The sequence below is a fragment of the Merops nubicus genome, unplaced genomic scaffold (assembly GCF_000691845.1).
Source record: "Merops nubicus isolate BGI_N331 unplaced genomic scaffold, ASM69184v1 scaffold2459, whole genome shotgun sequence".
Classification (NCBI taxonomy): Eukaryota; Metazoa; Chordata; class Aves; order Coraciiformes; family Meropidae; genus Merops; species Merops nubicus.
The window spans coordinates 118,634-131,526 of record NW_008629976.1 but is presented as its reverse complement, the minus strand read 5'-3'; the positions used below and the strand labels follow the sequence as shown (position 1 = coordinate 131,526).

The 12,893-nt window shown below is 42.3% G+C and overlaps 1 protein-coding gene across 1 annotated transcript in view; it reads left to right on the top strand.

Moving 5' to 3' along the window:
* Positions 1-11,994: 11,994 nt before the first annotated feature.
* The window catches only part of LRRC16A (leucine rich repeat containing 16A), a gene marked incomplete at its 5' end in the record, with an annotated part of 110,808 nt that continues 109,909 nt past the window's right edge, over positions 11,995-12,893 (top strand). Inside the window, one exon of the mRNA XM_008947093.1 lies at positions 11,995-12,045. Within this exon, the coding sequence (XP_008945341.1) occupies positions 11,995-12,045 (51 nt within the window). The remainder of the gene's footprint in view (positions 12,046-12,893) is intronic.

Here is a 12,893-nt window from a genome sequence, read left to right as displayed (position 1 = left end):
AAAGAGGAGTCATCTGTATCCAGTCTGCAAGAAAATAAAAATAAAAAATGGTAGGATAGACAAACTGAATGATCACAGGACCCTGAGGTGGAAGAAATGGAAGAGAGAAGGGTAGGGAGGGTGTTTCAGTGTTGCAGTTGTGGTGGGAGGTTTTGAGTTTTGATGGCTATGCTTAACTGACATCATTAATGCTCTTATCTGAATATTGAATAATCTGTAGTCCAAAAATATGCATGTTTGTGTGTGGGCAGAGTTCAATCTTCAATGTTTCTGATGTTCTGTTGGGTGCAGTTTTTTCATTTAGAACTTTAAGCAGTGAAAGATCATGAGAAGATATGATGAACAAGGGGGTTGAAAAGTTGATTACTTAAATGGATCAGCCACTTAGATATTTTCCTTTCTGACCTGGGTGAGAAGACCAGCAAAATTAACTGAACCTGACTGTAATTAAATAGTTGACAGATGATGTATAATTCCAGAAATAGTTAATCAATGTTATTGTGAACTTAATTAGGCTAAGAATGTAGTCACATAAGAAGCAAATTTAGTTAAATTGGGGTGTGTGTGTGTTATTTATAACTGGCTTAAAATTTCAATTATAAGCTCTGCTCTTAGAGACTAAACTTAGATGGACTGTTCTTGAACCAAACTAAAATGTCATTTGTGAGATCTTGCACTACTTAAACTGAGTATTAAAATCCCACCTGAAGTTAATGGGTGACAAGGAAAGTCAACAGTAGCAACGGGAAACTGGGTTTTCCAACCTGGAAATTGAATGTGTAGTAATTCTTCGAAGCACTTGTACATTATTGTGAAATATAGTTACCAACGTTTGGTTATGGTTTTGCAGTAAGAGAAAAACCCCATTCACAAGCATTAAAAATCAAAGAAACCACAACTTTAAAAAAAAGGAAATGACAGCAATGATTCTTTGAGGTGGCTGGAGACAATTTTAGCATAGATTTTTGTCTCACATTGGCTTTGAAGCCATGATGATAAGATGTTGAGGTTAAAGTTCTGTTTAAGAGTCTCTCTGTAGGAGGCTGATAGGCCTTTGGGGGTATTGGGATTTTTAAGAACAAAATAAAGACCCAAATTGTGTGCGTTACTCTGTGTCATAGTCAAAAAGGTAAAACATGGAAAAGATATAGCATGAACAATTTTGTTTATGATGTGTCCTATTTCAGCTGAAGGCTTCCCAGCTCTATTAAAAACAGTTCCAGAATGGACAGGGGGGAGGAACCAAAGGCCTGGCTGGCCGGAGAACAGGGCAGAGTGTTGCCTTCACACCTACCAATAACAGAGCAAAGGCTGTTCTCAGCTTTACTTTCCTTTTTGGCAGCCTGTAGCTCCACAGCAGAAATTAACTCAGTCTGCAAATTGAAAATTTTGTAAATCATGATTCTAGATAAAATGATAAAGCCCAGAAGGGTCTAGTTTTCTTGATGCTTTTGCAGCCTGCACTGACAAGTTGGATCAGTTGTTCAAGTTCACAGTAGTGAAGTAAACTTTTAAAAGCTATTTTCTTCTCCCTGACTTGTGTTCTGAAATGAACAATGATTAAGCAGCATCAAGCATGTTGCTGAGTGCGTACAAAACCAAAATTCACCCACAGAATTTTTCTGAGAAACAGTTTGACTTGGAAGGCCTTTGCATCAGAATCTTGTGAAGGCTTTTTGGGGAAGCAAGCTGAATTTTTTCCCTTTTTTTTTTTTTTTTTTTTTTTTTCAGAGGCAAATGTAGTTTACAAACCACTGGAGTCTTCTGTATAGCTAGGAGCTGACTTTTGTACCGAGTGTTGGGTGACAAGTGTAGCAGTTGTTATAGATGACTCCTGAGTTTGAAGAGCAGAGAGTTATGTGTTGGTTTGGCATTCAGTGGATTCTGATTTCCATTCTTTTAGCATGTTTTCTGCCATCTTTTTAAAGTTTGATTTCCATTTCACTATGAGAAAATGAAGTTCTTCTCAGATAAACAGAGATACTTCATTAATACATGCCTTTTTTCAGGTTAATATACTGTATAAGCTGTACAAGTGGAAGACAGGAAACGTTAGTGTGGTACATCTAAATAAGAACCCTCACAAAACCAGAAAGTGTTAAAATAGCTTTTATATTAAACAGGAGCATATTCATTTTAAATAGTGAACAACATTAGACAACTGACTTTTAAAAAAGAATAATAACCCTCCATCCATGATTGCTTCGTGTTTTTTGGCCAGTGCATGCAGCTTGTACTCCTTAGGCAGACAATGCAGTGTGCATGATGGGAGCGGGCTGAAACTGCAAGTAGGTTTTTTTGTTTTTGCAGGATGTTGGAGGTGAAATTGCTTTCCTGGAATGTGGCAATTCCTGAATTTCCATCTAAGGGGAAGCCAGATGCAATCAGCTGTGTCCTGAATGAGCTGCCCGAAGCCAGCCTGGCCTCTGGGTTTCCTGCCTGCTAGATACAGAGTGGGAGCCAAGGGAGGGGCTTTGAGCTGGGATTTATCATCTGGTGTGGAATTCTAAGACAGAAATCCATCCACCGTCATGCACCTGTGTGACAGGGGATGACACCTCTGTTATTTAGCTGCCCTGGCTGTAAGAGTGCAGTGCCTGGTAGAGGAGCTTTTGTGTGTTTTCCCCAGGAGCTGCTAGCTGCTCATCAGCTAAGCTGGTGGGTGAGTGGCCAGCACTGGGTGAGCCTATATGGGATGCCTCAGCCATCTTCAGCTCCCAGCACTTAAATAATAAAGTGTGGGAGCTATGGAAAAGGATTTGCATGAGGGGATAGCAATGAGTAGTGACAGGGAGGTCCTTTCCAGCCCTGCCTTCTTGTGCAGGGACAGGGCAGTCATTTGTTCTCTTATTCCCATTTCAGGGAGGTGTTTTAAAGCTCTGAAAGAGAAGATTTGTTTAGCAGAGGGGAAATGAGATATGCTAGAAATAAAATAGCTCTAAAAGATATCGTCTTATAAAATAGTATAACAAAAAAAATCTGAGCTGGGAGGCTGGGAGCATAGTGGTGGCTTTTATGGATTTTAAATGACTGAGTGGCTGGTTCTAGCACTTAAGCACCATTCCTCTCCTGAAAGATTGATGATCTTAAGATACCAAAATATAGGAAGATGAAGACTTGCAGCATACCGCAGGTGCTTAAGGATGGAGTGGCTGTCACAATCATGTCAGTTCCAGTGGGTACTTTGTATTTTGCAGATGATAGCGATGGAAAAAGGCTTCAGCAGGGAAGCAAAAGGAGGAAACAGAAATTATGAGTGCACCTGAGGACTGCAATGAGGCTCCTGAAGTGGTGTGGAGGAGCAGATCTTTCCCCTCTAGAGGAGTGGGCTTTGTCTTGCACCTGTAAAAGTGGTTTCTTTGGGAAAGAGCTGCCTTGGCTTGGAGGTTTTCATAAGTCTCCACCCATTGATCTGGTTTTGTGTTTCAATTCGTATATGCCATGGAGAGGACAAAAAAGACTTATTCTACAGATTTATTAAGCTGACATCATTCTCTGGCCCTTAGCTCTTGGGTCTGTCCAAGGTCAATGTTATCAAGACTGTGGTTTATGGCAGTGGGGATTAAGGAAAATTGTTTCACCATGCTTCTTTATTTTATTTTACTATTAAACAGAGCTAAGCACACTGCACTTTACTAATTGAGTCCCCTTTAAACTGGATGTAGAAGAGTTTCTTATAAAACACTTGCATTATTGATCGAATTGTTTCCTCTGTCCCTGAAGTTTTTGTTTTGTTTTCTGGTCTTTAAAATTCTGCATTATGGTTGCGGGTGACACACTTACAAAGAGAGCAACCCAGCCACCAAGGAACACTGTGAAATGTTTAATCTGGCATTTCCAAGTGATGAAATTAAAGAAGATAAGAATAAAAGCACTGCAACAGCAAAATTTACTTCCAGCTGCTTCTGCATAGAAACTGCATCATCCACAGCACAGCAGAATGCTTCCAGTCTTACCTGCTCTCTGTAAACCCAGAGGGAGGCTCTGTGTAGGAAGAAGGAAGGTGTACAGATGCTTCTTACCATTAACACCAGGGATAGGTAGTGGGAGGGTTTTTCTAAAGGGTACTTGTGTGCTCTTCTTATGATGGAGAGACGTAATGTGAGAGGATAAAAAATTATTGCACAGAAAATGCTGGAGCCCAGGGCCTTTTGAATTACAAGTCAATGGAATGTTTTCAACCTATTATTTAACTGAGAATCGGGGGCTAGAACATACTGGTACGTGGGGAAGGTATCCTGCTGGGGCACTTCATAACCTGAGTGAAGGCAGTGGGTCTGTGTAATGGCTGCATGCAGAGGAGAGCAAAAGTGGGAAAAAAAATCTGAAATAAAAGTGTATTAGCACTAATGTGCTAGTGACCTATTTATGTGTGGTGTAGGTACAGAGAAGGAAAAACCCCTTTGGGGTTATCAGCCTCACTGCTGAGTTACAAATGAGTGTATGTGGTTGAGCCTGCACCCCTCCTGTTCTCTACTCTGGCTGGGGCCAGTGCCACGGAGAGGACTTTGAGTCAGTGAAATGCTTGTTGCCTGTTTTCATGACTTGGAGCAGGCTTAAATAACACGGTAGTGAGTTCTTCTGGTATTTAGTGCTTGGCAGCACTGTGGCTGTATTTGTTGTTGGGAATTGAGAGGAACGGCAAGGAAGTTTTGCAGTCTGCTGGGGGTTTCCTCAGCTTGGGTGCTCCGTGTCAGTCTTTCACAACACCCTGAAATTCTGTTCTGTGACTGGCTGCTTGGAAGAACGAGGTAGCCCTGTGCACACATGCAATATATGACTGTCCCTCCACAAGCAGTTCTGTGGTTAATGGGAACGGTAGGCAGTAGGGTACAACACAAAATTCTTGAATGTAAAGTCCCCGAATCAGGGGAGCCCCAGTCTGCACACTGGTGACCACATCACAGGCCACTTCAAGTGACCTCCTCTTGCTGCCATCGCAGGTGTCCAGCCAAAGGTGAATACCTGTCGCAGCATCTTCTTCAGTCCCACCTGTTGTGAAATTGATGGGTCATTTGCACATTGCAGACATGGTTAGAGGAAGTAGTTGTATTTATTTGTGTTCCAGGTGTTAAAACAGCACAATTTGGTTCATGCATCCTCTACAAACAGTTTGCAGGCTAGGATGCTGCCCGAGGGTGATAGTTGTAGTGTTGCAACAGCTGTTGGAGGAGCTAACAAACAAATTTGGTTTAGGCAGGAGGTATTGTTTTAATTTGCTGACAAACCTCCAAACTGTGTTGTTTCTCTTTCTACTCCAGAATTAGGAGATATTTACTCCAAGCTTCCCTTTCAAGATTTGCCATTTCATTTGGCCCTTTGTTTTAGGCAAATCTCTTGGCATGTCTGCCTCTTTTTTTATCAGTTTTAAAATGAGGATACATTTTTCTTAACTATCTTCCGGGGGGACTTGTTCGTTGTTCTCTTTGAAGTAGAAACTGCTCTGCATATTGGAGCATCTCTCCAATAGCTAAATAAATATTTCTGTTTAAAGGGTCCTGTCTGGCTTGGACTGAAAGGGAAAAGAAGCACTCCATTGTGCCATCTTGTGGTGTCCCATCTTGTTCGTTAAATGAATTTGAAAAAGGTGCTTCTATCCTCTTTAAACATAGCACATTTATCACCAGCAGTTCTGATATCTGACCCCACTTTTGAGAAAGCCATTTCAACTAAAAACTGTTCATCATATCACCTTCGCCTTCCAGAAAATATAGAAATTGGTGGCCCGCAGCATAGAATCGTACTGATGCAGAGAACAGCTTTTCTTACTGCTGAGGATCTGCTCTGGGGTGGGTTTTATGTAGGTCTTTGGCTGGCTGCACAAGCACCAGTGAGTTAGGCAAGCCTGGGAATGTGTTCAACTTGGCTAAGGTCAGCTCAGGGAGGGAGAAATTCTGTGTTTTGTGCCTGAATGCCAGGAACTGAATCGCACTAACCCGTTCCTGAGGGATCTTCCCCGACTACAAAAGACTGCTTCGGTGTTGGTGAACAAACAACTAGACATTTGGGACAGGGCTGAATAAGGTATGTCAATGGTTTTATCACAGATTGCACTTAAAAAGTAGCCAATGCCAAATCATCAGGGTAAAATTCAACCTTGGACAGCTGGGAGGGCTGTGCGTGAAGCTGGTGATGGTGCAAGCCCTTGAGTCAGATCTGGACGGGGCTGCTTTGCTGGTGTCAGTGCTCTGCAGAGAAAGCCACCATGTGCCAAGGTGCTGAGGAGTTGTGGGTCAGGCCCAGCTGGCACCTGAGCAGCATGTGGTCACTCCCTGGTGGGGCAGAGAGAAAGGTCGGAAGAAAAAGGTAAAAACTCATGGGTGGAGATAGTTGCAATAAGGAGAGAATAAATAATAATAACAATAATAGCAATAACAGGATGCATAAAGCAAGTGATGCAGAGCGCGACTGCTCCCCACCCAGAGGTCAATGCCCAGCCTCTTCCCATATGCTGAATATGACATTGAAGGGTATCAAATAACCCCTTGGTTAGGGGTCAGCTGTCCTGGCTGTGTCCCCTCCCAGCTTCCTGTGAAAATAAACCCTACCTCAGCCCAGGACACAAGTGATACCACCATGTGGGAAGCAGCGAACATGTTTGTGTTGGGCCCGGGCTAACTAGCCCTCCAAAAAGACCTCCAGGATGTCAGTTTGCCTCTTTGTGTAGGGAGGCTCAGTGCTTTTAACGGAGACCATCTCGTTGGAAACCAGCTCTGACATCTCCACCGTGGTGCTGAGTGGAGCTTTTATCTAACGGAACTCGGGGCGCTTCGGGATGGAGCATTTACAGCGTCAGGCCTGCATGTCAGGAAACGAGCGGTCGATCCTAGAGGGACTGAGGGAGGCTGGATGCTCTAACATGTATTGATTCATCTGTAGCTGAACAAAACAAAAACTGGATTAGTGCTGCTGCTTTACCTCACGTCATTACATGTACATTAGATATTGGATTGGTAGGAGTAATGGAAAGCTTATGATAGAAATCAGAAAGCAACTAATAAGCATGGAAACTTAAAAAAAAAAAGCTATTTGGGATAGTAATGATAATGAGTAATGATAAAACCAAGGATAGTATAACTGGGAGAGATACAAAGAAAAGCAACGGTCTTCTGGATTTCAAGGGATTATCAAAATGGTGGATATCTAAATAAGAATATCTGTTACAAATGCTTCTTTCCTCAAGTAGATCATAATGGAAGAGACCAAAGTAGTTTTGAGGCTGACAAAATGGCAGATGCTGGTGGGGAAAGAAATTATGGTGGAAGGAAAGGATCAGGGAGTGTATTTTAATAAGTAAGGCTGCAACAGTTGACAAAAAAAGTACTAAGATGTTTTTATTTATATATGTATATGCATATCTATATATCTATATATCTATCTGTGCCTGTGTCACGTGTCTTCCCGGGGCTCATGAAGTGCTGAGGTGGTTTCATTTTGTTTTATATTTAATCATGAAGCTGTGTGCGCCCACTGTGTTTTCCAGAGCTCTTTATTCCTGAGCATTTCACAAAGAGTAGTAGTGAATTTTAAAAGATTTCTTTCATATGCTTGTGGATTTGAAAACACTTTAAATGTAGATAAGGTGGCTTGAGTTGCTGTGGTCTGTCTGGCAAAACAGATGCAATTAGCACAGAACTGTGTTACGCTAACGATCTTCCCAAGACTGAGTGCCAGGCAGGGTGGCTGTGTTAGCCCAGTATGGCCCTGCTAATTTAACTTGCAGTGCTAAAATGGGCAACAAGGCCAGGATTTGATAATAAATCACAAAATGCATCTGTATGTTTGTTTTGTTGATATGCTCACCAAGGATCTATGTTCAAATTTGTTTACTGAAATATATGATTTAATCCTTTAAGTAGGTGACCTTATAGGCCATGAGTCTCTGGAGAAATAATTTGCAGGGTGTGTTTTTGGTGGCCATTTCCAAATTAATTGCCAAATTTTAATTTGTTTTGTGTACATTGTGAGCAATGTAGGGAGTGTTATAGAATTTGAAGTGATAAAAACGTTACAAATTCATCAAGTTGGGTCTCTGTGCTGTGTGTCTGAGCCATTCAGCATGGAAGTGATAATCATATTCTGTGCTTGAAAAAAGGCAGAGTAAGAAGACAGACTAAAGCTACTGTAAACTAAATTTAATTCTCTGTTGTTGTCCCTTCCATGGAGCAGCAGCCAGGTTATGTAGCCTGTGTAAAATTCACTTGATGAGCTTGCTGCCCTCACATCAGTCACTTGCAAACCTTTTGGCTTACAGTTCTGTTAAGGTGTGAATCCACTCCCGAGTCTTTTTCCTTTACCCTGTATGTCTTTTGATGACCCTGTTGATCTTTTGATGGGATCCTTTAACTTTATTAATAATTGAATACTACTTGTGACCAAACAAAATGCTTATGGGGGAATGGGGCTGTGGCTTGTTACCTGGAACAAGTGATTGTTTTCTTATCAGAAGATAAGGTAGGTTATAGACGGTGCTCAGCTGACATTCGTGATAGGTTGTGAGGGAACACTTTGTTCAGGGTTGTCCCTGGAATAGGGGCCTGCTCCTCTGTGTCTCTGAGTTTCAAAGTGACTTGGACCATGAAACTCCTTCTCCTGTGCTCAAGGTTCCCTGGGTGCAAAATAAGTACGACGGTGTCAGAATCTTCTTGGTAAGATGCTTGAGAACTGCTCAAACCTAACTGGTGGCTACTTTTGCTTTTCAGTTTCTTTGTAGGAGGAAATTAAAAACTCCAGGAAATCTGAAATGGTATTAAGTTACGCCAGAGGAGGTTTAGGTTAGATGTTAGGGAAAACTTCTACACCAAAAGGGTTATCAAGGACTGGAACAGGCTTCCCAGGGAAGTGGTTGAATCACCATCCCTGGATGTATTTAAAAGCTTTCTAGATGGGGTGCTCAGGGATATGGTGTAGAAGTGGCCTGGTGGATCTGGATAATGGTTGGACTGATCTTAAAATTTCTTTCCAACCATAGTGATTCTGTGATCTAGAATCTGCCTGTTCATAAGCCCCAGCACTCCTGGGTACTTCTGAAAGCCCTCGACAATTGTGCAATTAAGTACATACTCCCTGTTCATGTCAGAGGAATGCACAGAGACCTGGGACTTCCTCCACAAGAATAGCTCCGTGCTGAAAAGGGGACTTGAACTGCCCATGTGGAAACACCTCCGGTGCCTCTGGCGCCAGCGTCGTGTCTTGCGAGGGAAGGACTAGAGTGATACCTTGCTTTAAGTGGTCTCTAATGTGTGTTCTGCTGCCCTTGCAAGTACCAACCACTGTGCAGAATCCTACTGACAGAGACGTGGCCCAGCCTGGACCTTAATGGCCATTATTTGTTTGTGCACTGCAGCCTTGCTGAGGGGAAGGAGGTCACTGAAAACTGCCCGTGTTTCATGGTGTATCCAGCAAGTCCCAAGTTGATTTGGGGCAGAGGCTACTGTGTTGCTAAATGCGTGCAAAAATGGTGATGTTAAATGCAGATGTTGCTTAAAATTTTGAAGAGATTGAATAATAATAATCAGAAAGCACTAATTTAAAGCTGATTCTGTCAAAGGTCACAATGCATACTTGTGGATTTTAGCAGCCAGACAGTGTGATAAATGCCAAGCCTCCTCTTGGCCAATTTTGCTATTAAAAAAAAAATAGTCCTGCTGTTGCCAAGATGGGGCATGAGTTTTGCAGTATGGCAAGGTTTAGGGTCAGGGCTGTCCTTGTGACATGTAGCAGATGGTATTTATTAACCCCTTTCCCCTCTCAAAGGAGAAGAAAAAGGGTATAAAGGATAGACACTGATTGGAAAAGGAAACTAAAACAGGTTTAATGGAAATAATAATAGTAAAATTGTGTATATACAAGTCCTCTGCCTTTCCTCTCCCCCCCTCCTTCAGCAGCAGATGGGAGCTGGATTCTGGAACTGGATTCAGGAACACATGGATCAGGATTGAAGGCAGAATGAATGGAGTCCTCCTTGGACACCAGACATTGAAGAAGAGGCTTGACCCTCATGATCCCTCAGCTTTACACTGAATATGACATACATGGCATGGAATTCATTGTTGCTCACTTTAGGGTCACCTGTCACACCCGCTCCTCCCCAGAGCTGTGGCCTTTTACTTTCTGCCTCTCCGAAGTGGTACACAGGATTTAGCCGTGACCTTGGTCTGCACACACCAATCCTTGGTAGCAACTCCAGACATCAAGTGTTTTCACTGATAGAAGCAGACACATGTGCCATTAACTTCAGAACGTGCAGCTAGAAGAGACTGAACTGAAAAGTAAAATCACTGAACAGAATTAGTTCTGTTCTAACTCAAACCACGACACAGCAATAGTTGACCTTGTCTTCAGTTGACTTTATGTAAAAATCAGATTCCTGTGTGTGACAGTCTCAGCTGTAGTGGATTAGAGAGCTCAGGCTTTTTTGTTTCATCTTATTGCTCAAGAGTAGTTTCTTTACCAGCTGAGTGGGGAGTAACCTCTGACAGCACTTCTCCCCTTTGTATTCAAACACATCTTCTTAAGATAATCAGGTACTTCAGCTTTGTTGGTTTGGGCAAGGTCACTGGGAGCATCTACCACGAGAATATGCACCTCAGTCCCACCCTTCTCGGGAGCTGGGCAGCTTGTCTGGGGGTGCAGTGGTGGGTGAGAAGGGCACTCTTCTCACTGATGGCAAAGCTTTCTTGTAAGCACAGCGGGGTGGGACTGGGGGCGTGATCCTCCCCAGGGGCTCCCAGGAGAGCGGTGCTCCCCTGCTGTGGGTGGCTGCCCTCGGGAGGTGAGTGAGGAGGGAAAAGAATCAAGGTTTGATTACTCTGAGAGCAAGCTGTTGTCGGGCTGGGGGAACTGTGGTTGTGCAGGGGTGAAGCCCCTCGGGTTGACCTCTCCTATCTCTGCTTGTGGTAGGGGCAGCTGAGTGGGGAGAGAGAGAGAGAGAGCAGGAGAGGCTATTTCTCCCCAGTGCATGAGTGCCAGGGGACAAGGTGGGTCTCCCTGCCCGAGCCTGGGCGTGCCAGCTGAGCGGCAGTGGTGGCATGACACACGGCGTAATGGGCCTTCACATGGTTTGGCTGAGACACCAAAGATGAAATCCAGTCTCCAAAGCATCTGGACAGTATTTGGAGCTGGGTGCTGAGTTGTCTCCTCAGGCTGGTTCTCCCTGTCCAAGTGAGGAAAGTGTTCTGTGTCAACCTGCTCACCTGCATTTGGATGCTTACCAAGCAGAACTAAGTTCAGAAGGTTCCAACTATGTGAAAAGCTCTGCACATGCTGCAGGATTTTGATCCAGATGTTCAAATTAAGTTTGCTTCAGCTTTTTGTCTGGAAAACGATGGAGCCAGCAGTAGCTAATTCTGTAGGCAGGTAAACCAAAAAGCAATACTGTAGTTTTGCAAAATGAGTCATCCTTTTTGCAAAGCATTAAATCGGTGAGTGGGATGTGCTGCTGGAGATTGGAGTGGTACTTCTATCTATCATTATATTTTGATTGAGTTTTTCCCTAAAGTCAATGGTCTCACTGATCTGCTTGTGTTTTTCCCTTGTCTGTGCTGGAGAAGAAATGGAAGTGGTATCAGTGAGAAATCTAGAAATGCACCAAGTGTATCAAAAGAAAATGTTTGCTTCTGGCCTCTTATATTACTAATGTTATATTTATCTTGCATATTTTTATTATATTTAAGTACATCATATGTTCTTGGTAGGATTTCTTATCCGTGCTTCTTTTTAAAACTTGAAGAGATTTAAAAAGATTTGCTATTAGGTATTCTTGAGAGACTGGTTGAATACATTTCTTCAATTCAGTGCTGTACTAACTAGCTTATAGCTGATCAGTTTGCAGCAGTCTCTTCACTGTACTCTGCTGGATCTGAGCCCAGTTTTACTTCCTTCAGTGTATGCCAGAAAAGGGAATCTGATTTTTTTTTTTTTTTTCCTGAAAAAGGATCTTTATTAATATCACTGATAAATATTTCTTACAAATTCTCTTCTTTTTTTCAATAGGTATTGGCATCATGTCGGGCATTTCTTTTAACGTCTCGGATTCCCACCAAGGTAAAGCCACTGTTTTTATATAAATATTATGGTATCTTAGATATAAATACAAGTTGCACAAACTATATTGCATAAACATAGCATATTTTATAGTTATGCGTCTGTTTATCAACAAATAATAACTGAGGAATGGTATGTTACATGGTGTTTAGTTAGAATGGTGCTTCAATTGGAGCTTGTTTTAATAGGACCTGCCAGTTGATATATACTGTTTCAGAGGAATTTTAACTCCTAGGAATGCAGGTGGGTTAAGAATTATGTTGGAAACATCAGTCTGAAGAACTGTGAGCTGAGGCTGGTGACCTCTGTAGCAAGCAGGACAGTTTATGTCCAAACAAGCTGATGATGTCTTTCCCTCTACTCTTTGTAGTGTCAAATGGGAGTATATTTGATTTGGAGACAGAAATTATGTTGAATTTTTAAAAGTTCTGCTGTTTCCTGATGATTTCCATGGTTTATTTTGAAGAGGATCTTGCCAACCTGCCTTGCCAAGGCTGGTGAATTATTTTATCTATTCCTGTAACAATTTGGAATGACTGTTGTAGCAGATAAAGATAATTTCAATGTGAATGAAAATGACTGATGTGGAAGAACATTTCTTGTCCAGCTTGGGCTCAGGGAATGGGAATTTGGCATATGTTCTGTTTTGTTGTGTTTTACACATAGATGCATATGGGGGGGGGGCGGTGAGGGGAGTGTAATGATGTATGTGTATATATGTGCTTTATAGAAAAAACAGGATCAACAGATGGAATAATTGATATCAGGTTTTCATTTATGATCACTGCTAAATATGACTGTCTCTTACCTATTATTTGAAGATGCTGACTGACAGGTAGGATGACTTG